The sequence below is a fragment of the Taurulus bubalis genome, assembly GCF_910589615.1.
Source record: "Taurulus bubalis genome assembly, chromosome: 20".
Taxonomy (NCBI): domain Eukaryota; kingdom Metazoa; phylum Chordata; class Actinopteri; order Perciformes; family Cottidae; genus Taurulus; species Taurulus bubalis.
In genome coordinates, this window is record NC_136608.1 from 6,513,603 (window position 1) to 6,538,661 (window position 25,059).

The 25,059-nt window shown below is 43.5% G+C and overlaps 1 protein-coding gene across 1 annotated transcript in view; it reads left to right on the forward strand.

The window, feature by feature from the left end:
- Nucleotides 1-25,059, forward strand: part of tbc1d22a (TBC1 domain family, member 22a) — a gene marked incomplete at both ends in the record, with an annotated part of 108,694 nt that overhangs the window by 71,266 nt on the left and 12,369 nt on the right. The window contains 2 exons of the mRNA XM_079236345.1: nt 6,801-6,928; nt 20,078-20,173. Coding sequence (XP_079092471.1) covers nt 6,801-6,928; nt 20,078-20,173 — 224 coding nt within the window. The remainder of the gene's footprint in view (nt 1-6,800; nt 6,929-20,077; nt 20,174-25,059) is intronic.

Genomic DNA, 25,059 nt, shown 5'->3' on the forward strand with positions numbered 1-25,059 from the left:
AGAGTCTCCAGTGTGATGTGGTAACCATAAACCATAAACAGTTTAAGTCCTGAAATGGCTGAATAAATAATCCTTCCTCCTCAAGTGTTTTCACTGTGTGCTTTGTCAAAAGCGCCTCAGTCGAGTCACCTTCCCCCGCATGACACAGCTAAAACATACTATTTGTTTGATACTACATTTGTTTCCTGTGAATTCAGTCCTGTAGCGTGAGCTTGAATTAAAAGTAAGAAAGCCACCAATTTGTTAAAAATAATTAAAAAAATCTAAGCTGTTTACGGCTTCATTTGAATTATTTTAGTTGAAAACAGTGGATGACATGGTTGGTAGGCTTTTACTTGTATATGTCTTTGTTTCTCTCTTTGTAGCTCGCCCCCACCTTCCCCTTTGTGTAATTATTCCATTTGACGCTAACTCCATTAGCCTTGCTTGACGTTAGCATGTGTACCTCCTCAAAAGACAAGCCTGTAACATCTCTCTGATCTCTTTATCTCTCCCTTATCTCTTTCTGCGAATTTGTTGCAGGCAAGTGCATTAGCACAAGTTCATCAACATGCAAATTGCCCAAAGGTGAATGTCTTTATGCAAATGAGAGGACGCGCTGGCAGCGCGAGCTCTCAGTCTGAATTGTGTAACACAAGAAAAAAGGCTGTTAGTCGGATTGTGAGACCGTATTGCATAATTGAAGGCTGAAAAAAGGCTGCAGCGTGTTTTTATGGGTTTAAAAATAAATAAATAAATAAGTTAGTTAATTTGCCTTTCTCCCGCAGTAGTTGCCTTTTTGAAGTGGCGTGTAATTTGCCTGACAGTCTGTTTATATTTACAGTTCTGTTTGTTTCATTGTGTTTTTTTGGGGGGGGGCGCGGGGGCGGATTCTTGTAGTCTTGTGTGCGTTCACGCTTGTGCAAAAAAAGGAGACTTTTGGGGATTTGTGGCGCCACTTTTTAAAGCTGCGTTGAATTCAGCAGAATTCAGCTCTGGTGTCTTTTTAACCTCCCTGAGGTCAATCACACCATCCATTCCCATCTTCCCACACTGTCCTCCACAAACTCCAGACATCACCACTACGATCTGCAATGCTCTCTGCTCCCTCTGCCTCACGGCAGTTTAACATTTTCACTTTCACATGCCATACTTAACCATTAGCCCCAAACCCCCCCGTGCCAATTTATTTTTTAACGTTTCCTTAATTATCTGCGGAACCACATCGTTGTTTAACTTCATTTAAAATGCTACAATACCGCAACCATTGTGAGAAGAGCCATGTGGTGGAAAACCTTATTAAAATAACTGTTAAGTTTATACCTACGTAAAACCTCCGTCAACTTCTACGGCGGACCGTAAGGTTTCACTAAATCCTAAATAAGTATCCCTTACAAAGTCGGATTTCACTAACAAACGCTTCTCAGTAACTCTACGGGCTTGTGGGAGTCTTAAATAACATATATAAGCCTTATAGACCGCCTATTATTCCCTAAAAAGTCACAAATACAGTGGCCAGTATGGCACCTTTCGTAATCAGGTCAGGATGTCGTAATTACGAGAAAAGGGGTCTTTTTTTTTTTTTTTATCCAGTGAATGCAATGCGCTTCCGTAGGTTCCTGTTCGTCTCACGTTTCTAAAACCACGCCATGGAGCAAGGCTGGAAGCAGACGGACATTTTGAATCCCAGCATGCACCAGTCAGACAATTTCTTGGCATAAAATAAGTATTTTTTCCAATTATGAACCAAACGACACAGTCTTTTGACTAACACTCCTTTGTAACACCGAAAGGCTTTGTTTTTTTGTGACTTTTGTTGCAGATTTGGATTCTTTAGGTCCTAACCTTTCCAAAAAGGTGTGTTGTTGTTATTATGTGTGTTGTTGTTACGGCACCATAGTACAGTTTGAAAAACTCGGTGACCGCTCAAGGACGCATTTTTGGGGAATCTTGCTCATATCATGCTGGATGTTCATAGTTATGATCAAAATGTGTTATACATTTTTTATTTTTATTTTTTTTATATACATTTTTTTCACAAACAAATTCTGAAAATAAATTAAGTATTGGAACTCATGTGGGGTTCATACGCCTACTTGAACTATATGAACACGAGGAAAAAAGAGGCATGCATGTTGCAGTTTCATTTTATTTTTTTTTAAGCATGTATTTAAAGAAATCCACAGCTGTCTAACAATTTTTTTTGGTCTTGGCCGCTGCATATCTTGGAAAAATAGTTTGGGTTCAGTCATGTTGCTTCTCATTTCTTGTGTGTGGTAATTATACAAATTAAGCATTCCTACGAACACACGCTTATTGACAAACATGTATTGTGTTTACATATAATTTACACTTATCTGAACACATAAATGCACAACGTACTTGCACAAGGCCTGCTGTTGTGTTTTCATGCACACAATGACACAACGGCCTCGTTATGCTGCGTGTTTATGGCAGAGAAAGACGCACACGTGACATTGCGCGAACATACAGTGTGTGTGTGTGTGTGTGTGTGTGTGTGTGTGTGTGTGTGTGTGTGTACAGTGACACCATGGCAACGCATCAGATCCGCAATTGCTGCAGTCTCCCTCGGGGCGATCCAACGCAAACGTGTGACCTTCTGCTTGTTTATTGCGTGAGAGCAATCGGTAAGCAAGCGTCCCCCAGTGAACTCCATCTTCTGTACTCGACTTGGTCATTGAAGACTCTCTACCTGCTGTCGCTGCGTCCCGCCAGAGGGTGTTTCATACAATATCCTGTGCACACACACATTAGTATATACACACATATGAACATCTTATGGCAGCTTGGTTGTCTTTAAATTGAACCGGCTTAGAAGTTCATATTTAAACTGTAACTAGGCCGAATGTGGTTTCTACAGCGGCAGCAGAAATGCTTACGACGGCGACATTACCCTGTAAACTTGAAACAACTAAAAGCAAATAAAATAAGTTGTGTTCTCGAGTGAAGTTGATAAAGGGTGAAGTACACAGACCGTGCCAGTCTCATACGGTCCTCCCTCTGAGGATGGGTAATCGCCGCCTGCAGGTATTTATCAGACATGTGGCGAACTAAGCCAAACCTTACAGACGGCTCTAGTTTTAGCTTGTGTAGCAGAGGGCTACGCTGCGCCTGTATTTTATGATGAACTACATCCAAAGAAAAAGACTGGCTCATTTCGCATCTACACACACCAGTGACTGACTTAGCGTGCAAGAGCCTTGTTCTGGTGAACACACAGGGCCCCGTTGCCTGCTTTGTGTCGGCAGTATGATTTGTTTGAATCTGTGCTAAAGCTGAAATGGATAAAGGTTACAGTGAGATGACAACATTCTCTGTCATATATTTACAAAGACTGGGACGGGAACAGTTCACGCAAATGACAAAGAAAAGCCTCGAAATGAAGTCCCTTTTTTTTTTTGGAACAGACTGGGTGAAAGTTAAACGGTGAAAGAAAAAGAAATAAACAGCCAGTCAGTCGGAAAGTTGGAAGAGTGTAACTGTAATTGCGTCTTGTACCGAGAAAAGCGTGAAGCCGGGCAGAATTCGCCTCAGCAGCAGAATCCGGGCAGCCGCTCACTAGTCACTGCGCGACCTCCGACCTCCTGCTGTCCACCCGCACTCCATCGGCCACGGGCTCCAGTCCACCGCGGTGAGCAGGTTAGCTGGCATCGTGGCCTCCGTCCTACACTTTAACCAGCAGTGGGAGGGAAGACAAGACTCATCAGTCAATCCTTGTCCATGAGAAAACTCTTCTCAACCTCGCTCGGCCCCCACAACTACGCTACCCAGCATGCCGAGCCCGGTGCCAGCTGGGCCGCAACCAAAGGGTTAAAAGTCACAAGTTGTAGCGCCTCGGTTCATTTCATTGCTTCTTTTAGTTTTTTTTCAGTTGTTCCTGTTGTTCTTTTTTTTCTGATTATTATTCTCTCTTCTCTTTCCCTACACTGGCCTCCTGTCTCCTCTCCTGCCCTCTCGTCTCCTCCTTTCCTATCCTTTCCTCTCCTCCACAGCCCTCCCATCTCCTCTCCTGCCCTCTCGTCTCCTTCTCGCCACTAGCCTCCCGTCTCCTCTCCTGCCTTCTCATCTCCTCTCCTGCCCTCTCGTCTCCTTCTCGCCACTAGCCTCCCGTCTCCTCTCCTGCCTTCTCATCTCCTCTCCTGCCCTCTCTTCTCCTTCCCTCCGCTAGCCTCCCGTCTCATCTCCTGCCCTCTCGTCTCGTCTCCTGCCCTCCCATCTCGTTTCCTGCCCTCTCGTCTCCTCTTTTCCTATCATTTCCTTTCCTCCCCTCCACTGCCCTCCCGTCTCCTTTCGTCTCCTGCCCTCTCGTCTCCTCCTTTCCTCTCCTTTCCTCTCCTTTCATTTCCTCCCCTCCACTGCCCTCTCGTCTCCTCTCCCCACTGCCATAACTCCCCATGACAAACGACTCTCCCTTTCCACCCCATCGTGCGCCTCTCCCTCTCGGTGTTTGGTGAAGTTGCTAATATTAGGCAGAGCAAGTTCATTAGTGTAATTTAACATTGTCTAAAGTTGTTCCACTCTCACCCTCTCTGTTTGGCAGCTAGCTAAGATCTGTCACCATGATGCATTTGGAGTTAATGAGCTCGCCCTGTTTATGCTTTTACAGCAGCATGTGATAATTAAACTGCAGAGACGAGCGTGAAATAATCGCGTTGTGTTTACTTCGCACCCTGCTCATGTGGTGGAGTGTGTGCATAATTGTCAAACATGCATGTGTGAGCAATGGGAGACAGGTGCCATTCAAGTGATTGCGGTGCGTGTTTGAGGGCACTTAAGTATATGTTCTTGGCGAGAAATACCCAACATAACAGTTCACCGATTAAAGCGTGTGTGTGTCAGTCAGCCCGCCCTGATTTAGAGTGTGAGAGAGGATGCTATAGTCCCCCCACCAAACTGACTTTTCTCATAGATTCTCTGACGGCTCTTTAATTACAGCTCTTTTGTGAAGTGTGTGTGTGTGCGTGTGCGCGCGCCAGAGTGTGTGTGAGGCAGAGAGAATGAGTTTCATTGGTGTGATGACAATGAAATAGGGAGTCGCTGAATACTGAGTGGTATTTTTAATCTTTTGTCATGTAAAGAAGCATAAAACAAACATTTATCAAGAACAGAGAAGGGGAACAAAAGCAGCCATTCCCCGTGCCACCGCCTCAGAGGCAGAGAGATGCCTGCTCCTCATCAGCGAGCATTCACGCCCGCCCACAGCGCCGTGACCCTGACATCGACACTGTCTTTTGAACTCCACGTTGAGAAGAAATTGAGATCGTCAGATTCAACGGAACATAATGCGAAGCAATTACAGGGGGAGCAAACCGAATGGGTGCAGGGAGACGAATGTGGACATCTAATAGCCAGCTGATCTTTGTTTGGAGAGTTGAGTAGAAACTGCAGCCTCGACTGATGATTATATCTCAGCTATTAACGGTACAAGAGAAGTTAAATTACAGTAATGTGCACAGAACCTTAAAATATGCTGATGATCTATATTTTGTAAGTGAGTACTTTCAAGTATTGACTGTGAAGTCTAATATAGCTTATTCTCCATTATTTCTTCCCAAAAAAACTATTGAAAGCACATCAAGGAGCCAGTTACACAAGGAGACCTGTACCCACAGAAAACATGGGCATTGTAGTTTAGCTGAACCAAATGTGTATTAATCCGCTGTGAAAATAGTTCCCAACAAATGCATTGACTCCTGTTTGAGTAACGTTAGCCAAAAACTACCCTTTAAGTAAGGACAGGAACCTGCTTCTCTTTTCTGGCAAAGTCCCAGTGATGACCGGTTACTGATTCTCTGTCCAATAAACCAGGATTTAAAAAAATTTTTGCTATGAAATTCAGTAGCGGCAGCCTAAATAAATAAACACAGAATGACAGTAAAGGCACATTGGGACAGGATTAATATTCCAGAGGCGGGTAATCAAATATTTGCCATTCGTCTTAGTAATGACAAGCATTGTTACCATTGCCAAACTACTGCTTTCTTTCTTTAAACATTTTTTTTAAAATATATATATCCTGCAGGAAAATCATGTAACGGATTGTAATGATGAAACGGAGCGAATGAGGCTGAACAGGAAATGCAACCTGGCTCACAGAAAGCTGAAGAGATGCATTTTAAACTGTTTTGACGGGGTTTGAACTACGGGAGGTCCAGTGAGTTTATGTTTTGTAAATATTTAAAACCCGTGCTTGTGCAATATTTAAATCACTCTACTTCCCCTTGTCAGAGAAAAAGATAAATAGTCACAATGTTATTAAAACCCTGCAGGGGATTAAACATGTTTTGCACAGATTGACCTTGTATGACAATGATTTAAAAAAATAAAATATTAATCAGCTCCTACTGAATGCAAGAACATCAAATAAATAATAAACACATAACACACCTGCCATGAACATGCTGGCAGTCCTCACCTCTGGATGCTTTTGACTCGCGGTACGTGCACTCCTTCGTTCCTCACTGGACTGACATGCGGCGGAGTTTCATTTAATAACCAACACGCTTCTTCCCCCCCCTCATCTCAGTTTGGTGTGTAGCTTTTCGCCGACAGTTCTGATAGCTCGGTGATTACATCTCCATTATGAGGAAGAGGCCGCGTGCGCGCGTGACACCGACTGCAGTAGTTATTAACAAAGAGCGGCGCTATGAAGGAATCTGTCTACACACTTGTCGTCATTACTATTGCCCCACAGACATCTGCAGCTTCTTTTGCTGGTCTTTACACAAAGCCAGTGAGACGTCAATCTAGGTGCGATGTTGTTTTTGTGTTTTTAATAGTGATTGTTATTGTTTTGACAGAGTCCGTGCACCGCCACATGCAGCAGTACGAGGTGGAGTACCTGCAGTTTGCCTTCCGCTGGATGAACAACCTCCTGATGAGGGAGCTGCCACTACGCTGCACGATCAGACTGTGGGACACATACCAGGTATCACACACACACACACACACACACACACACACACACACACACACACACACACACACACACACACACACACACACACACAGCAAAAGCTGCTCTTATTGATTTTTGTTGTTATCTGTCCATTTCTATCGATCCGGCTTTGCCCGGGATTCTCAGAAACGGGGATATTCTCTGATAATGACATCTATGATTGCCTCAGGAGTGATGCTTTTGTAATTCCTGCCATTATCCTCTAGCCAACCCAGGAGCCATGATGCAACATAATACAGATTTCTTGCATTGAAGGTATTCAATCAGAACAACCTTTTCTCCGCGTGGTCTTAATTATACAGAGATCATACTTCAGCCTGACTATGCTGCTCAGCCCCGCCCACAGACACACATTTACACTTTACTTGTTAGTTTTACAGGAGCAGTTGATTTGGTCGGAAAGGTTTAAAAATGTGCGAATAAGACTTTGCAAAATAAGGGATTGCAAAGGATTAGTTAATTCAGTAATGAAACAAAAGATGTCGGAGGCCCCCTTTCGTGCGTGAAACAAAAGTTTTTTTTGCAATTTAAAACATGGTTTGATTTTATGGCGTTTCTGTTCTTTTGTGCGAGTGTCAAAGTAAAGTGTGTGTGTGTGTGTGTGTGTGTGTGTATGTGTGAGAGAGAGACAGACAGAGAGAGCAGGGTCTTAATCCCATTCCAACACCTGGGCCTACTCATTCCGCTGCCCTTTCACATTTACACACGGCTTAATAGGCGGCGCCTACAGTTACGCCAGATTGTTAACCTCAGTTGGCGTGGTCAATAACACCAAATGTCTGCTATTGATTCAGTGGTGTGTGTGTGCACAAGGCTTGAACGAGGGTGGGTAGTCCAGGACTTGCGCTAAGTACACATAATGGATTTTCCAGCTGACGCAGAGGTCGAGCGTAAGACACGCGATCGCAGCGTTTGATCAGACGGGGAGAGAAGGAGCCCGAAGATGAATTGAGAGTTGAGGCAGAATTCAAAATGAGCTTCTCCAGTGGTGGCACTTCCAACTATGGTTGTTGTTTGCACAAAGCAGCTGTCTGCCACCGTTGTTCTTTTCTGCTGCCGGTTCTCAGCATCAATCAGACTTTAATCATTTTCCCCGCGTAGTCTCGTCTCTCGTCAAGATGGGGAAGTGTAACATGCAGATGTTCTCTTCATAGTCACCCGTTAACGTCCGCTCGCAGCTCAAGAGTCTGACATTTGCAAGTGTAAAGGCCTTTGCACACCTGGGGGCGTGACGATCAAATGACAGGAAAATGCAAAATACTCGTCTGGTCTCCGCTGCATTTGTCAAGGTCTAACGGAGGAATTAGGTTTGCCATCTTGGTTTGGACCAATCCCTATTCTTGCACATGATAGTGAACATTTTGAGTTTTTAAGATTGTGTCGTTACACACATCCTGATTGGTAGATCAGAAAAATCGACCCGGTCCCCGGAAGAAAGAAAAAAACGTCCCTTTTTTGCCCAATATTCGTGTTCGCTGTGAAAGACATGCCTGATATTTCCACAGCTCTGAAGTCGGTGTGTGATAAGTCGCTTCTCATTAACACAAAAATGACAGACTTGTCAAGTAACCGCACCTCGTTGTCTATGTGCCTTTCGGTGCTCCAGCAGAACCAGAGGAGTTAGTGGACGGGCGATGGGAAGCGCATTTCAATTAAGAGAGATCAAGGAGTGACGTGGGGTGTTGAAGAAAATCAAGGATGAAAAGGGAGAGAACGAGGAAGGCGTGAAGTAAAAATAGAAGAGAGCAAAAAGAGGAAATTTAGAGATTGAAAGTGAAAAGACTGAGTCTTAGTGCTTCGTCCACAGCCTTCAACAAACCATAGCTTGGATGAATAAACACCAAATAAATCTCGTCTGAACCTTTCTGAACTTAAACTGACTGAACTTTGGGAGGCGTGAAATAGATTGCAGCTGACAGGGGAAAGCCACGTAACTTTTCTTGCCGTACTTGAATTAAGAACCCCGCGGCCATTTTTGTGTCAGATTTGGTTTGTGTTCGCACCCTCGGACGCTGATAGAACTCCACTGCTGTCTTGTAAAAAATACATGTTACTAATTCTATGTAACACTTTTCTTTACCGCAAATTCAGGCTGGAGCAACGTTTTTTTCTTTCTCGCCATCTTCTGAAACGTCGATTCCTTGTGCTTTGACATTTTAATAATGCAAACTATCATGCGAGCACTTTGAATCCAAGAATTTCAGCTTTACCGTCGCTTCGAAATATTTATATTACCTTAAACCTACTCGGGCTGCACCTGACTGCTATTTTGATCATCAATTAATCTGAGCGTTGTGATCACTTTGATGGACAAAGGATCACAAGTTGATTTTAAAAACAAGCTTTAATGTCTTGAGTCTGTTTTGTGATGGATTAGTGTAGTATTCAGCGGTAGTCGATGGCTTCTGTCCGTCACATTTAGAACCTGTACTCATGCAATTGTCTGTTCTCCGTTGCCTCCTTCACCTTTTTTTAAATGCTCACTACGGAGACCAAGGAGAGACCAAGGACACAGCGTGATTTCCTGCCATTCATCACTTGAGCTACCGAAGCCTGGTTAGCCCGCCCCCTCCCTCCATGGAGACGCCGTTACGGCGCGTGTCGTGCATCATAACACAGACCCGACTAATCGATCACCGGATTCGTTGCCAACTATTTTTCATGATCGATTCTAATCAATTAGTCGCTGCGGCCCCAAAATCCCACTCACTGTAATTGATCCCCCGTCAGCGTATATTCTCTTCACGTTCTCTGCGCTCAATGACGCAGCGCTGGTGGACTTGAGAATGGGAAAGAAAAAAAAAAAGAATCCTGAAGACTCGCAAGTCCTCCAGTTTAAGTGCAGTCTCTCCACTCACATGACTTATGTGGACATCCGTGATGAGGAAGCCAAAGAATCGCATTCTTCCCGGAGAGAACACTTTGGCTGACCCGACAGCAGCACTATGTTTCCATGGACCGGCTTCCTGGTCAGCCCATCCCTTACAGATACCGATGGGCATTGCGCTTTTCTCGAGTGGAGGATTGATACAGAATCATTACATCTCCCATTTAAGATGTTTTTCTTTTCTCTGGTGCATTTTGACTGAACCGCAGCCAGCTGGCAGGGGAGATGGACTTCTTTAGTGGTGTAGAGCTAAATGGGAACATCATGCCGGTGTATTTATGCATTGATAGTATGGACTTGATTGGTGCAAGTGTGAGGAAGGGCTTTCCATATATGCTCGGAAATCCATCGGGAGAATTAAAGTTGGAGCGAGAGTGACCTTTACAATGCTCTGGATTATTCTGGTAAAGGAAATGAACACAGAATTGAACACAAGCCTAGTTATTAAGACCGGGTAGTCGGCCCAGTGGTGCTATGTACCTCCGCCGGCTCTGCTGCCTCTATTTTACGTGAAGTCTGCACGGTGTCCATAGTAACAAGCCCTTACTTTACATCATGTATCAGTTAAGAGCTCAGCGACAAATCTAATCACCATCCGACTGAAGATGGAAAGGGAGAAAAAAGGAAGAGAGAAAAACAAACCAATGAGGACAAATATAGTCGGAGAGACACACAGAAACAGAGAAGTGCTGCTTTCAAAGTGGATTTACGGCATCGTAAAACATAATACCTTGTCCAGACATTTAATTAGAACTCGTGTGTCATTTTGTGAATATGTTTTACACCTTGTTGTCAGAACAGTGGCGACACTGATGGATGACTTAAAGCCACTTGGACGCCTCAGTTTAAGTTCTATTCTTTATGACTTTGAGTTATTTGGTTTACGCCATTGATTTACACATGTTTGTTTAAGCAGCCGAGAGCAGAATATTGATATGCAACAGCTCCTGAGGGTTTTTTGGGGCATTTTGCAGATGATGTGCTGGTTTCGTGAACAGTTCCCGTGTGACCTGGTACTCTGCTGCAAAGGGCTGGATTGCTTCCCTGTGGTTGGGAGTAATTCAGATCAAGAGTTCAAGTACCTCAGTTCAGCAGTATTGATGGAGTTGGAACGTGTTTTTGACGGGTGGATGGAGTGTATTGACATGACTAAGAATTCTGAAGGATACAGTGTTCATAATTACCATAATTCTTTACTAAATTATCTGTCAGCGTTCATTGGCGTAGGAAGCATTGAAAATGTGGACGGGACAATCTCACAGGGGCCCTGGGGTCCTCCCTATCATTGCCTCGGTTTTGGCTGCTGCTGTTGATTACTAAACAGGGTTCCCACGCGTCCCGGAAAACCCGGGAAATGGTAGTCCAATTTTCCAGTCATGGAAAACACATGAACAATGAGAGAAAACGTGAAATATTCAGGGACATCTTGTGTTGCCTTGGATATGTTTGGCTGAGAAATAACTACTTGGCTATAGAGCAGAGCTCCCTAAAATCAAATAGCTTTGCCATCTGAAAGGGCGGAGTTGTGTGCAAGGATATTTTGAATATGTTGTTATGCTGGGAACTGAATTATATATATTTACTGACGTTCTGATAGGACGACATCAATGTTCCTCCCTCTTCCCAAACGATCAACGCTATCTCAGAATCTGCCCTGTGAGATGAGGCCTGATAAGACGTCGTTTCCAGCGATGAAATGCAGCATTTTTATAAATTTTATCTTAAAAATCCAATATTAGCACCAGCATTTATGTGTTTTGTCACAGTACAGTTACCCCACTTAGTTTACAGCTTAGAAAAACCAGATAAGGTGTGCAGTGCCTCTCTTTTAAAAAAAAAAAAAAGCTGAGGTTATCAACTGCGCACAACACGGGCTACGCTCACACGTCTACTTCGAGTCTCAAAAAGAGACCCGGAATGAATGATTAAACAGTGTTGTCTCTTTGTCGTGACTTGACAGCAGCCCAAGTACACGTTGTACTTGTAATCCATCCTCTAAATATTTGATGTTTTACAATGTTGTCTGAAACAACACGCACACGCACCTTTTTTGGCAGGCTCTGTCTCAGTCCCTCACCTCCGGTGCTGCCCTGCTTAGGAATATTAGGCCGCTTTCCACTCATGAAACTTTCAGTGGGGCTGCCAGCGAGGAGCGGCGCCGCTCTCGACGGTTCCACTCTGCCGTCGTTTATTGTCCTTTTTCTAGAACTTTTTCTCATTCTTCCTCTCTCCAACGACGTCCCCAGCCCTCTCCGTCATACCTGCCCGTGAATGCCGCTTTTGAACAGTCAACAACAACATGCATCCAGGTGGAGATTTGGAGTGCTTCCATTAATTGGATGTGCTCCACAAAAGAGCCCGTGGCATGTGATGTCATCCCTTTTTTTTGACTAAGTCAGTTCTTTCGCAAACTTCCGCTCGAGGGACGTTGCTCTTGAAGCTATTAAAACCTTGTGTTCCTTCCTCTTGTCAGTGGGTTTTTCACCGTGTTTGTTTGAGCGCTTGTCATGCTTTACCGACTTTACCTCCGAGGCGAGAACGTCTCTGTTCGGGAGAAGATTTGGTTGTTGTATTGGCCCCCCTTTTCAAACACGAAGGAAGATGCATTATTCATTATCGTCTAAACAACTTGGGTTTCAAAAAAAAGATTAATACAGCTTTTTTTTTTTTTTTTTTTGGACAAACGTCCCGAACACACATCCATGAATCACCACAAAATGGGAAAGATGTTGGCCTCATCGTGTTTGGGTCTCTCACAAACGCCGATAGTAAACAGAAAGACGTTTCCCTTTGCCTCTGTGCGTGTGCGTGTGCGTGTGCGTGTGCGTGTGTGCGTGTGCGTGTGCGTGTGCGTGTGCGTGTGCGTGTGCGTGTGTGTGTGTGTGTGTGTGTGTGTGTGTGTGCGTGTGTGTGTGTGTGTGTGTTTGTGTTCCAGGGGAGATTTTAACCTGAGCGTTGTAATGTCTCCGCTGTGGTCCCCTCTCTGCGGTGCGACCATCTGTTCAGGAGCCTGATCCAGCTAGAGACACGCTCCCTTCGTCATCCTCTCTTTTCTGTCTGCAGTCTCTTCTCTTCTTCATATTTGTCTTTTGTTTAATTTCTTTTTGTCTATTTTTGCCCTCAGTCTGATTCCTCCTTTTTCCTTTGTCACGTTTTCTCTATTTGTCACAGTTGAAAACATGAACGATGTGGGGAGAAACACACTCGCTCATGGAAAGACACACCTTTTCTCCCCGGCATACACACACACACACACACAGACGGACAGACAGACAGACAGGGACCAAATTATCCCTGTTGCGTGGAGCATGAAATTAGCAAGTAGCTCAGTGTGGCAGCATTAGCATGGCTGTTAAAAGGGTACTGTGACATTTTTCAGGTTCTGAAATATGGTCCTTTTCCATATGGACGGTTGTATTTAACAGACAGGGAGCTGTTCAGTGCTGAAAGTGGCCATGTTTTAAAGCATTGTACAAGATCCAATTAAATGCGTAGATTCTTGGTGCAAAAAAAGTGGGCAATTTACCGCAACATGAGTCAGAAGATTAGCTGAGATTGAGATTTAAAGGCATGAATTAAATACACACAATGTTTTTTGTGTGTTGCTTTAAATCCATTTCAGGCTACTTTAAACTTCTACTTGACTAAATTTCATAGTCAAATATTATACGTATGCTCAAGCTTCTCGAAATCATATGTGGTTTGAACCGCAGTTTACATTTTTTACTTTAGGTTGTTATCCGGACAAAATTAGCAGTTTGATCACAGAAAATTGGAAATTGTTACAGCTACTTTTCACCATTTTATTGAGCAAATGAATGAAGGATTCACAAAATGATTCGACCAGCAGATCATTCGACATTGAGGGTTATCAGGATTTGCAGCTGTTTTTAACATGTGATGAGGTGACTGAAAAATATGTTCAGTTTAGGAATACACCAATGTTCTTTTTGAGAAATTATTGTAAATAAAACCATGTATTGATTTATTATGCCCTTGTTGATATTTATTTTCAATATCTTCATTTGTTGTTGTTGTCAAATGTTGAGATATGCGATCAATTGTATTCATTAATCAGTATATTATGTATTTATTTGTTCAAGTTTTAACTATATGCTCCACCTGACCACTAACGACAGCAACATGTCGCTCAAACATAAATTCAGATTGAATACACTGGTAGCAATCTAGTAATGTCACATATGATAATTTATTAGTCACATGGGCCATTACCTGCAGAGCGAGCACTTCAACTTGTGGTACTTAAAGTAAATGTGTACTTTTACTGAAGTAAAGGCTGTGAATATTTCTACTCCTCACCCAGTATATGTTCTCATCCAGCCTCAGTCTAAAGTTTTTGTTTTCATTTTGCTTTGCCTCATTTTGACATTGGGGTCAATTTTCTTTGTTTCACCATATTTTTGTCTGCTTCATTTTCTCTTTCATACTTTAATGTCACAATGCAAGTCAAAAGCAAAGGAGAGAATTTAATTAGGTTAAAAGATTTCTCTGTAGGATATCGATACAAGTCGCTGCCAAGCTGTTTGAGTTCATATATCTCTACCTCACCAGAGATTTCCTTGTAACCTGAAGGGCACCTGTCCCCCTCGCTGTTCCTAAATAGAGCTCTTCACATATTTGAGTATCTTATGCAATCCGCTTCCACATCAACAAACAAACAAACAAAACACATCACATTGTTGCGTGGCCTAAAATATTCTTCAGACGGATCCATTCAGTGTTGGTGCCACGGAGATGAATGATGGCAGAGAAAGAGCTGTTTTCTCAGTGAAATCAATTTCTTTCTTTTTTTAAACTCCAGTAAAACCAAGAGAAATAACCTTTCTAAATGCCACTCTCAAGACCTTCCTATCTTTATCAGACAACATGAGGGTTGCATGCACTCTTGAATATGAATACAAGACCTGTCTGCCACCGGAACAAGATGGAGATTGTCTGAGCATCCCGGAGGGAAGCGGCCCTCCTCACTTGTCCTGCCGCTGTGTCACCGATCTGTAGTCAGGGGTCGGCCTCGCGGTCAACAATGTGACGGGCCTCTGCAGACCGGACCCCGATCTCTCACACACACACACACACCTCTTACCCCCCTGTCACACTGCTGCTGACACGAGCATCAATATTTCTCTCTTATCGTCTGACTCCGTCTCAGCATGAAGCGCACATGACAAAGGCAGCATTTATCGCAATGCTTCTAATTTTCTCATCAGGTGTGTGTTCCCTTCACACACATTATCTTCATTTTCTTCGACGCACTTCATGTTCTCGACATAGTGCTTTTCTTTCAAACACAACATTAACATAGTGAGGTTGAATGGGATCTGAAATGGACCAAATAATGGGAATTCTGATCTTATTATTTCATGTTGCTTTTTTTTTTTTTTTTTTTTACCACCCCCTTTGATTAACCTTAGTGCTTGGCAATTTAAAATGTCGCCTTGAGCAAGACACGAAATGGGAGAGAGAAGCACACACAGGGACAGAAACTATGCTCAAGTTCATTTTGAATATATTTAGATGCCATTCCTCTGGCATTTACTCCCTCTTGCTTTTTAAATGGATCTCATCAAGCCCGAACGCCTGTCATCCTTGCGTTTGTTTTTCTCTGAGATCTTTAAATTTACATTTCACTGTGCCCTTCCTTTGCCTTCAGTGAGTGTTTTAACTGTATGCTGCAGTCAGCCTCCCACAGCGCGCGCACACTCAGAGAGCAGTCGCACACGGGGATGCTTGTACCGCTTGTAGTAGTTAATGTCAGCCGTCGCCAATCGCTACCATCGCCATTATTCGTCTAAAACAAGAAAGAAGGAGCTTTTAAAATTACCTCTGGCGTGCCAGGGCTTCATCGCATCCTATCAGTTCAAATATGCTCGTTCATCATCTTGCATCACTCCCCGAGCAACACCACCTTTTCACCTTGTCTGCAGTCGGCCCGTCAGGGTATCGAGTTAGTCCCGCGTCAGGCGGCTTTGTTTTGGAGCGATGAGACTCGTCAGAGAGCCAGCGCAGCAGTTTCAAGACACCGTGACATTGCAACGCTCGCTCTCGTTCCCTTTTCCTCCTCCGTGCACCTTTAGCCTCCTATCCTCTCCGTGCTCTCGTGCACTCCCTCTTACCCCTCTCCCCATCGACTCCTCTCCCCTTACCCCCTTCCCCTGCCTTCTCCCTACTTTGATCAGCAGCACTTGTCAGTCAGAGTCTTGCGTGTCTCAGCCAATATGGCTGCCCTGACACAAAGGGGCATAACAATGGGGGAGGAGGAGAGAGGGAGAGCCGAGTTAGACGGAGTTACCTCGACTCCTATGACAAACTTTACTTTACTTGACTGCAGATCATAATGAGGCGAACGCCTTCAGCTGATGCAGCAGCAGTGGATGGGTGAGGCAGGAGGGAGAGTCAGAAAGAGAAACAGAGGAAGAGGGATAGGGAGGCGTGGTCAGATAGAGGAAGACGGTTTCAGGCTGTACATTTTCAATTCAGTTTATTTTATATAGCCCAACATCACAAATACAAGTTTGTCTTGGAGGTCTTTACAATCTGAACACATGAAAACCCTGTCCCGGGACCTCACATCGGATCAGGAAAAACTTCCCCAATAAAGATAGTAAAAACCCTTTCACAGGGAAAAAAAGGGGAAGAAACCTGAGGGAGAGCAACAGAGGAGGATCCCTCTCCCCGGATGGACAGAAGCAATATATGTCATGTGGCCAGAATGAATAACGTAACAGAGTTACAGCACATTCAATGAATGTGACAGAAATTATTCATATAATGAGTAGTAGGCATGGTCCATGATCCAGATAGCCACAATCCATTAAGCAGAAGGAGGGGCATCCCAGGGGCAGTGGGAGGAGAAAGCAGGGCCATGGCAGCTGGCAGGCCTGGTTCCAGGTCGGTTCCATCAGCAGGGCCATGGCAGCTGGCAGTAGGCAGGACCGGTGCCATTTGCACGGCTGCCACTAACAATAATTGCTATCATCATCTCTGGGGTCATGCATAACATGCAAGGCACGAGCTTGGTATCAAGTTTTGCTTACTCTGCAAGAAGACAATTAGGCGTGTTTCCCAAAATGTTGAATTGTTCCTTTTTTTATAGTTTATCATAAATTGGACTTTCCATGTTCCGTATTTAGTTGATAAGTTCTCACAGCCGGCCATGATGTGGCTTGGTTTGTTCTTGCAGTCCAAAACTATTTAAAACGATTAAAAAAACTGAGCAAATTTACCCAGTTGTAAAGTTGGAACCAGCAAATGTTTGCCTTTTTATTAAATTTGTTTTACTTTGCTTAGCCAACCCGATTGGTTCAGCTCTAATAAAGCTCTAATAAAGCTTAAAGCTTCATTTCTGATCAATGCATCGACTGTTTTCACCGTGACGTCCGTCAGTCAAGTACAGACCAGCTTTTCTTAGATGCTTTGCTTTTAAAGCAACTTTGCAATAGAGGAGTGTTACCATGGTGATGTGCACTTTGACTACAGATGCAGCGGCAGTCACTGAAGGTGTACTTAAAAAGCTCACACATATACAAGTGATTCAATTCTACAAGAAACAAGTTAGCATTTTGTTCTTTCAGCACTTTTTCTTATTTTCTGCTGCCAGAAAATTGTTGAGATAAACCTGTATTGACAATATGATTGACATATGATTATTTTGTGTTAATAATCCAACGCCTATTAAATAATTTTTCATTCAGAGTCTCGCTCCCCTTCCCTATATTGTATTTTGAGTGTAATTCATTTGTCAAAAAATAGAAAAAACACACACTAAACAAAGTTGAAACGAATTGGACTGATGACATTATTAACTTTTATCGTAGGTCGTGATAATATCGTTTTTGTGAGTTATTTTGGCCCCGATCTCCCAGTATAAATCCGATATAGTGACAGCCCTTTGCCAGAAATCCGTCTAAGTAAGCAACATGTCATTTGTAAAGCCGGCATTCCTGCCGTGGCCAATGGAGGCGAGCCATTTCAAATTAATGGTGGAGCGCCTTTGGAAATGGGTGGTGACAAATCAAAACATCAAGATAACTTGTCGGCAGAAGTTAGCTCTTGATAAAGATGGATCACTTTGCAAGTCGCGGAATATTCCTCACAGTCATATAAATGAGGAGGAGGAGGAGGAGGAGGAGGGTGACAGACAGACAGACATTTGGAGAATGAGACTGAAGGAGACAAGAGATTGTGAGAGCCGAGGAAAGATGGAGAGGTGATTGAAAAGGAGGGAGAGGAGGCAGACAGACCGAGAGAGTTTCTCAGTCCCTCAGAGTTCATCGGTGCCTTCAACCATGAACTCACACAGAAACCCGCAGAAGAAAGGAAATTAAAAGTGCACGAAGCAGGTATTTCTTTTTTGGGTGCGGGGGGGGCGGGGGGGGGGGGCTGATAAACATTGCGTCGCTGATAAACATTGCGTCGCTGTATGCCACTCGTGTACTAACTCATCTGTTTGTGCGTGGGAGTGTTTGCTTGTTTCTGCTGTTTGGATTGTAGATGCAAGGTTAGACCAACAAGCCAATCACCTGCCAGTTTACAACTTGCATCACGCTTCGCTTCACTGTTCACAAACAGCCCTATTTCTCTCTCTCTCTCTCTCTCTCTGCCACTCTCTTATTTCTATTACTCACTTTCTCTATCCAACACGAACACACACAGACACTCTCAGTTGGGAAATTCAGAAAATTGGTTTAACTAAATGGGTGGAGGAAGAGGAAACCCAAACAACAGGAGACAAAAAGACACAAAGACGTAGGGAGGATCAATCCGTCTTGAAAGACCAAAAAAACAGCAACACAACACAGTGCAGAAGGAGAGCGGACATACAGCTAGTATACAGTGTACATATATAAAATGTTTTCCCCCCCAGACTATTTCTGCATCGCGCGGCGTCGCTTGTTTAAATCGGTCTATCCACTATTATTTCTTGCCTCGTTCCTGGAGAGAAATTCAATTATCACAGCAGAAAGGCAGTTCCTGTTAATTCCTGCAGAGTTATTGCTCGCCGTTCTACACAAATGAGTCTGGTGGTTAAAGAGCAGCGCTCGGTTACTCAAGAGAAAGTGGAAATGAGTTAATGCTACAACCCCTCCGTCTAATTGCGGTCCTGTAAATTAGATGTGAAATGTGATAAACATGGCAGAGTTATTGGAACACGTGTGCAGCCTCGGGCTCTTATGCGTCAGCTCACCTGTGCCAAAGAGTCTGCAGAGCGTAGTATTGAATTAAAGAGGGTCAGTTTCCTCAAACTGTAAATGATGCCTGGGCTGTAAAACGTGGGAGTGCATTAACTCGGCATCGCTTCTTTGCCACTAAATACTATTGAAGTAGACGCATCAGAGAGCACACATGAATACATTTGCGATTTCATGCTATTTGCTAAGAGTGCGATTGTGATTTGCGTTGCTTCTTCCACTCAAGTAGATCTGTGAGTTGGTAAACACACGTACAGCAGCGGCACCGATTCATCAGTGCTATTCCACATATTAATTCCATGAATTTTTAAGCTCAAATAATACACAGCATGTGGTTAACTAAACCCCCGGACGAGCGTGCCAGAATGCATTGAGAAAAGCTCACACATTAAAATGCTCTTTTGATATTCTAGCCCACCTTTTAAAGGGGCATACATTCCCTATTCACTTACATTTAAAGGCCCTGGTAATTATCCTCCCTCTGATAGGGCTCTGGAGGAAGAAAAAGGAAGAAAAAAAATGAACAGAACAAGGAACATCTAATCCTTTGTCTCTCTCGCTCTTTAATTCCCCCGCTCATTGCTGAGTCATAAAACAAAAATGAGCCACCAAACATAACGAGGGCCTGAAATAAGAAGATGTGCAAAGAAGAGGGGATTTGTATCTTTCTTTGTCTCCGAATGTACATTTTCGGGATTGTTACAGATACATTTTTATATCCTTCTTTTTAAAACATTTTTTTTTATCTCTCTTCTCCTTCGTTTGGTGTATATGGCAGACTAAAGTATATCATGTAAAAAATGCTTCCCAATCTTAAAATGAAATGTGATGAAAGGCGAGAGCTATCTGAGGTACCCAGAGCGTCTGTTTTAGCATTGTAACTTAGCTGTGTGTGTGTGTGTGTCTGTCTGTGTGTGTATATGTGTGTGAGACATTTTAAACCTGTTGTAAATCAACATATTAATACCTTTCTCTCTCTCTCTCTCTCTCTCTCTCTGTCTCTCTCTCTCTCTCGCTCTCCAGGCTGAACCAGAGGGCTTCTCCCATTTCCACCTCTACGTGTGCGCCGCCTTCCTGGTGAGGTGGAGGAAAGAGATTCTTGAGGAGAGGGATTTCCAGGTAATGTGCACACAAATGACACAGGGGGTGCCGTTAAGCTTCGTGCTCCCACTTAGCACCGAGGCACGTATACATTAATGCATACATGTTTTCATACCCAGCTGGCGGTCGCTGATGGTGATGTATCGTACGTAGCTTCGTATCGATGCAAATGAGTTTTCAGTTGCATGCAAAAAAGTAATAATAATCTAAATCCAGACTGTGGAGCTGTTCGTGGCCTACATCCCTCTCCATTACCTCCCTGGTCATTAACTGGGAGGTTCAAAAGTCGTTGTGAGTGCATTAGTAGATGACAGTAGACAGCTGCCAGAAGGTGACTTTGGTTGCCAGCTCACTGGGGGACCTGGCTCCTTAACAGTAGCAACATGGTCTAATATGATCACATACAAACCATCAGCTCTGCTATTTGGCTGCTCTGTTGTTTTGCCTCTTCAGTGTATTTTCTCTGTCCGCTGTCCCATGTTTCCGCCACTCCCTCTTCTTGTGTATTGTTTCTTCATCGTTGGATTATATGGTTGCACGGCACTTGTTCTTTCCTCTGCTGTTCCTGAGTCTTGTCACGTCTCCTTTCTTGCCATTACTCACCGCTAGAAGCGTTTCAAACAGGCGCGATAGAAGAAGAAAATAGTGACGAGGAGATACCAGAAATCTGTTATTAGTAAACCAACAACTGATTTCAGTCAACTGAGTCTGGTCAGTCCATACAGACCATTTTCTCCCTCTCACATGCTCACCTGACTGTGAGAAACTGTGCTATTTTCTTTTTGTTTATGTTTTCTTGAGATAGTACTAGATATGTGGACTCAGTGAGGATGTATTTACTGTCAGAGTTTCAAAAGAACATGGAGTATATTTAATGCTTTATAAAGAAAAACGCTGAGGGAAAAAAACATCTTCAGGTAAAGTGACTTCACCCGGCGTTGCCACTTGTAACAAAGCTATTTTTTTTTGACAAATGTGAAAATAACAATTTCCCACAGTGTAAGAGAATTGCCATGAATGACATCTTGGATCATAGCAGCATCCCTTGTGACAACTGCCATCATGCTGGTTTTTATTTTTTAGAATCACAGTATTGTGACATTATTTAGTTACTCGAATGAGAAACGGCTCTCGGCGCTTCCAATGTCAAGCACATGTGGTTTCCCCTGTCGCTCCCCTCAGGTGGTTGAAGAAAAGAGGGAAAAAACCAATACAATTACAGCTTATACAAAGGGCCGACTCCGTCTTTTCTGTCACCCCCACCATGTAATACATCAGAAGGCGTCTTCAAAGACGATGGCAGTCAGAGGGCTGCACTTCTGAAGAACCTGTGTTTTAGACGGAGGCCAGTTGATTAAAGCGGATTCACCCACTGAGTGAGACACTGGAGGCTGTCGGAGTTTGAAGATGATTCATCAACTGACTCATCTGTTCTTACTTTCATGCTCGTCTTACCCTCTCTCGTCTTTTTCTCAGCCGAGTTCAAATATGATTGCTACTTTTTGTTGGATCCCATTTCAGATTGAATTTAAGATGGTTATAGTTTTTTTTTAATGGATTTCTGCTGCACTTTTTGAGCTCCGCACACAGAAGGGCCTCAATAACCTTTCTGTGGTTACAGTGCGTCCGCTCTTGCGAGAAAGTGGTAAAAAAAGAAAGAAATAATACTAATTACGGAAATGTTCACAATTTGAACACGACTTGGCAGGCAAACTGAGATTAGACGATGAGCCTGTGGGGGAGTCATCTATGGCAGAGTTGAGAAGCATTATGAATTCAGGAAGCTCCTAAACACCACCCGCTTGAAGATACATAGGTCAGATTCAGTTTCTGCACTCACAAGTATGATAGAGGCTTGTGACTAAACATCACTGAAAATACATGCATTATAGTTTCCTCCTCTCTGCGTGTTAGTCATGCTAGCAGTAGGACTCTCTGCATGTTAGTCATACTAGCAGTAGGACTCTCTGCGTGTTAGTCATGCTAGCAGTAGGACTCTCTGCTTGTTAGTCATGCTAGCAGTAGCACTCTCTGCGTGTTAGTCATGCTAGCAGTAGCACTCTCTGCGTGTTAGTCATGCTAGCAGTAGCACTCTCTGCGTGTTAGTCATGCTAGCAGTAGGACTCTCTGCGTGTTTGTCATACTAGCAGTAGGACTCTCTGCGTGTTAGTCATGCTAGCAGTAGGACTCTCTGCGTGTTAGTCATGCTAGCAGTAGGACTCTCTGCTTGTTAGTCATGCTAGCAGTTGCACTCTCTGCGTGTTAGTCATGCTAGCAGTAGCACTCTCTGCGTGTTAGTCATGCTAGCAGTAGCACTCTCTGCGTGTGTCATGCTAGCAGTAGGACTCTCTGCTTGTTAGTCATGCTAGCAGTAGCACTCTCTGCGTGTTAGTCATGCTAGCAGTAGGACTCTGTATGTTAGTCATGCTAGCAGTAGCACTCTTTGCGTGTTAGTCATGCTAGCAGTAGTACTCTCTGCTTGTTAGTCATGCTAGCAGTAGCACTCTCTGCGTGTTAGTCATGCTAGCAGTAGCACTCTCTGCGTGTTAGTCATGCTAGCAGTAGGACTCTCTGCTTGTTAGTCATGCTAGCAGTAGCACTCTCTGCGTGTTAGTCATGCTAGCAGTAGGACTCTGCATGTTAATCATGCTAGCAGTAGCACTCTCTGCGTGTTAGTCATGCTAGCAGTAGCACTCTCTGCTTGTTAGTCATGCTAGCAGTAGCACTCTCTGCGTGTTAGTCATGCTAGCAGTAGGACTCTCCGCTTGTTAGTCATACTAGCAGTAGGACTCTCTGCTTGTTAGTCATGCTAGCAGTAGCACTCTCTGCGTGTTAGTCATACTAGCACTAGCACTCTCTGCGTGTTAGTCATGCTAGCAGTAGCACTCTCTGCGTGTTAGTCATGCTAGCAGTAGCACTCTCTGCGTGTTAGTCATGCTAGCAGTAGCACTCTCTGCGTGTTAGTCATGCTAGCAGTAGCACTCTCTGCGTGTTAGTCATGCTAGCAGTAGGACTCTCTGCTTGGCGATGTCAGTCCACCACTTTGGTCCAGAATGAAATATGTCAACAACTACATATTATCATCCCAATCTGTTTGGTACAGTCGTGCAGATATCCACTGTCCTACATTTTCATCTAGTGCAGCAGGTCAATGTTTTCCCTCATTCAATGAAATATCCCAACATCTACTCGATACATTGGCATGTTTTGTTCCCCAGATGATGAATTCTAATGCATTTGCAACAGCCTGCAAAACTAAGGACCTCGCCATCGGCCGCATGGCACTTTGTGTTTCGTGCTAATTAGCAAAACTAACATGGCGACCTTTATATAATAAAAGTATAAGTTAACACTGCCACTGTGTGCATGTTAGCATGCTAGTGTTAGCATTTAGCTCAAAGCCTCAAAGAGGCTGCAGATTTAGTCTGGTTTTAAAAATGTGTCTCCGCTGTTGGACAAAGTTTAAGTGTTTGAAAACTAAGTCCACAGTGGCTCACTCGGGCGTGCACCCCACTGTCAGTCCAAACTTTTCTGCAGTATTAGTACAGGACTCCAGACTCCTGAATGATGGAACATGTCATGCAGTAGGAGTAGTGTGTAGTCCTCACTGGATGTGGGAAATACTCATCCCACTGGTGTTCCAAAGGCTCTGTAGATGCAGTAGAGGCTTCAACTGCAGGGAGAACTAGGCCTTTATTTGAAACAGAAACTAATGTTTTATTCCCCTCTATATTTCTTTCATCACATTTATAAATAATTTCAGGGTAGTGGACATTCCCAACATGAACTCAATCAGTACAACAACTGCAATACACGTTTCTCTTGTCACTCTCAGGAGTCTCTTTCAAGTCCCCTCTAAAATCCTTTCACTAATACACACACACACACACACACACACACACACACACACACACACACACTCAGAAACTGACACAGCCAAACGTCCTCATGGCATTTGTACGTGTCCAGTATACAATGAGCTCTCATCGCCTATTTGTTGTCTGTACTTAATGTTACACAGATTTCGTGTGTGTGTGTGTGTGTGCGTGCGTGTTCCTAAATGTCCAAATCCTATATATTCAGATAAAGAAAAAAGAAGTGAAATCACTTTAAATGTTAGTATCTATTTTCATTGACAAAAACAAGTCCCTTAATAAAGTGAATGATGGTTTTGTAGGGGTACTGAATTTAAGAAGAAAATTATTCATTTTCACAAATTGATCAGCCCAATATAATAAATTATACTAAGAACTTTTCTTGGAACAGATTAGTGTCAGTGAGAAAAAAGAAAAAGCACAGATTCTTTCTCTTGTCGGCTTTAATTTCAAGAGATTTCTGCCTGGGATCCACTGAGCCTCAGAGTTCAAACGTGGGTCTGCCAGGTTCTTAAGGGCCTGTTGAACAGCTCTTATCTCAATATGCTTTATCCAAGAACCCTCACGGCATCACTTTCCTCTCATGTTTGCCGTTATTTCTCCTCCTGTCTTTCTCTGCATCTCTGTCAATCTATTTCTCTCTCACTCCGTTATTAATTCCCAGCCTCTCTGTCTTTGCTGCTCCGTTTCATCTTTTCTTTGTCTTACTGTTTCCCTTCATCTCTGTCTTACAATCTGTATTTCTTTCTTTCCCAAACTTGGCACATATCATCATGATTAGAGGGTTTCTGGGGATGGCAATGTGTGTCAGCCGGTTGGGCCACCTCTTCGGTCCAGTCTAATGTCTGAAATATTAACTTGGATGGATTGCCATGAAATGATGTCCAGACATGTATGGTCCCCAGAAGACCAAGCATACCGACGTTGGTGATCCTTTGTGTTTTCTTCTTCCGCCACCATGAGGTTTTCAGCCAAGGTTTTTACTGAAAAGTCTAAACAAATGTATAAATGGATACCCTTGACATTTTG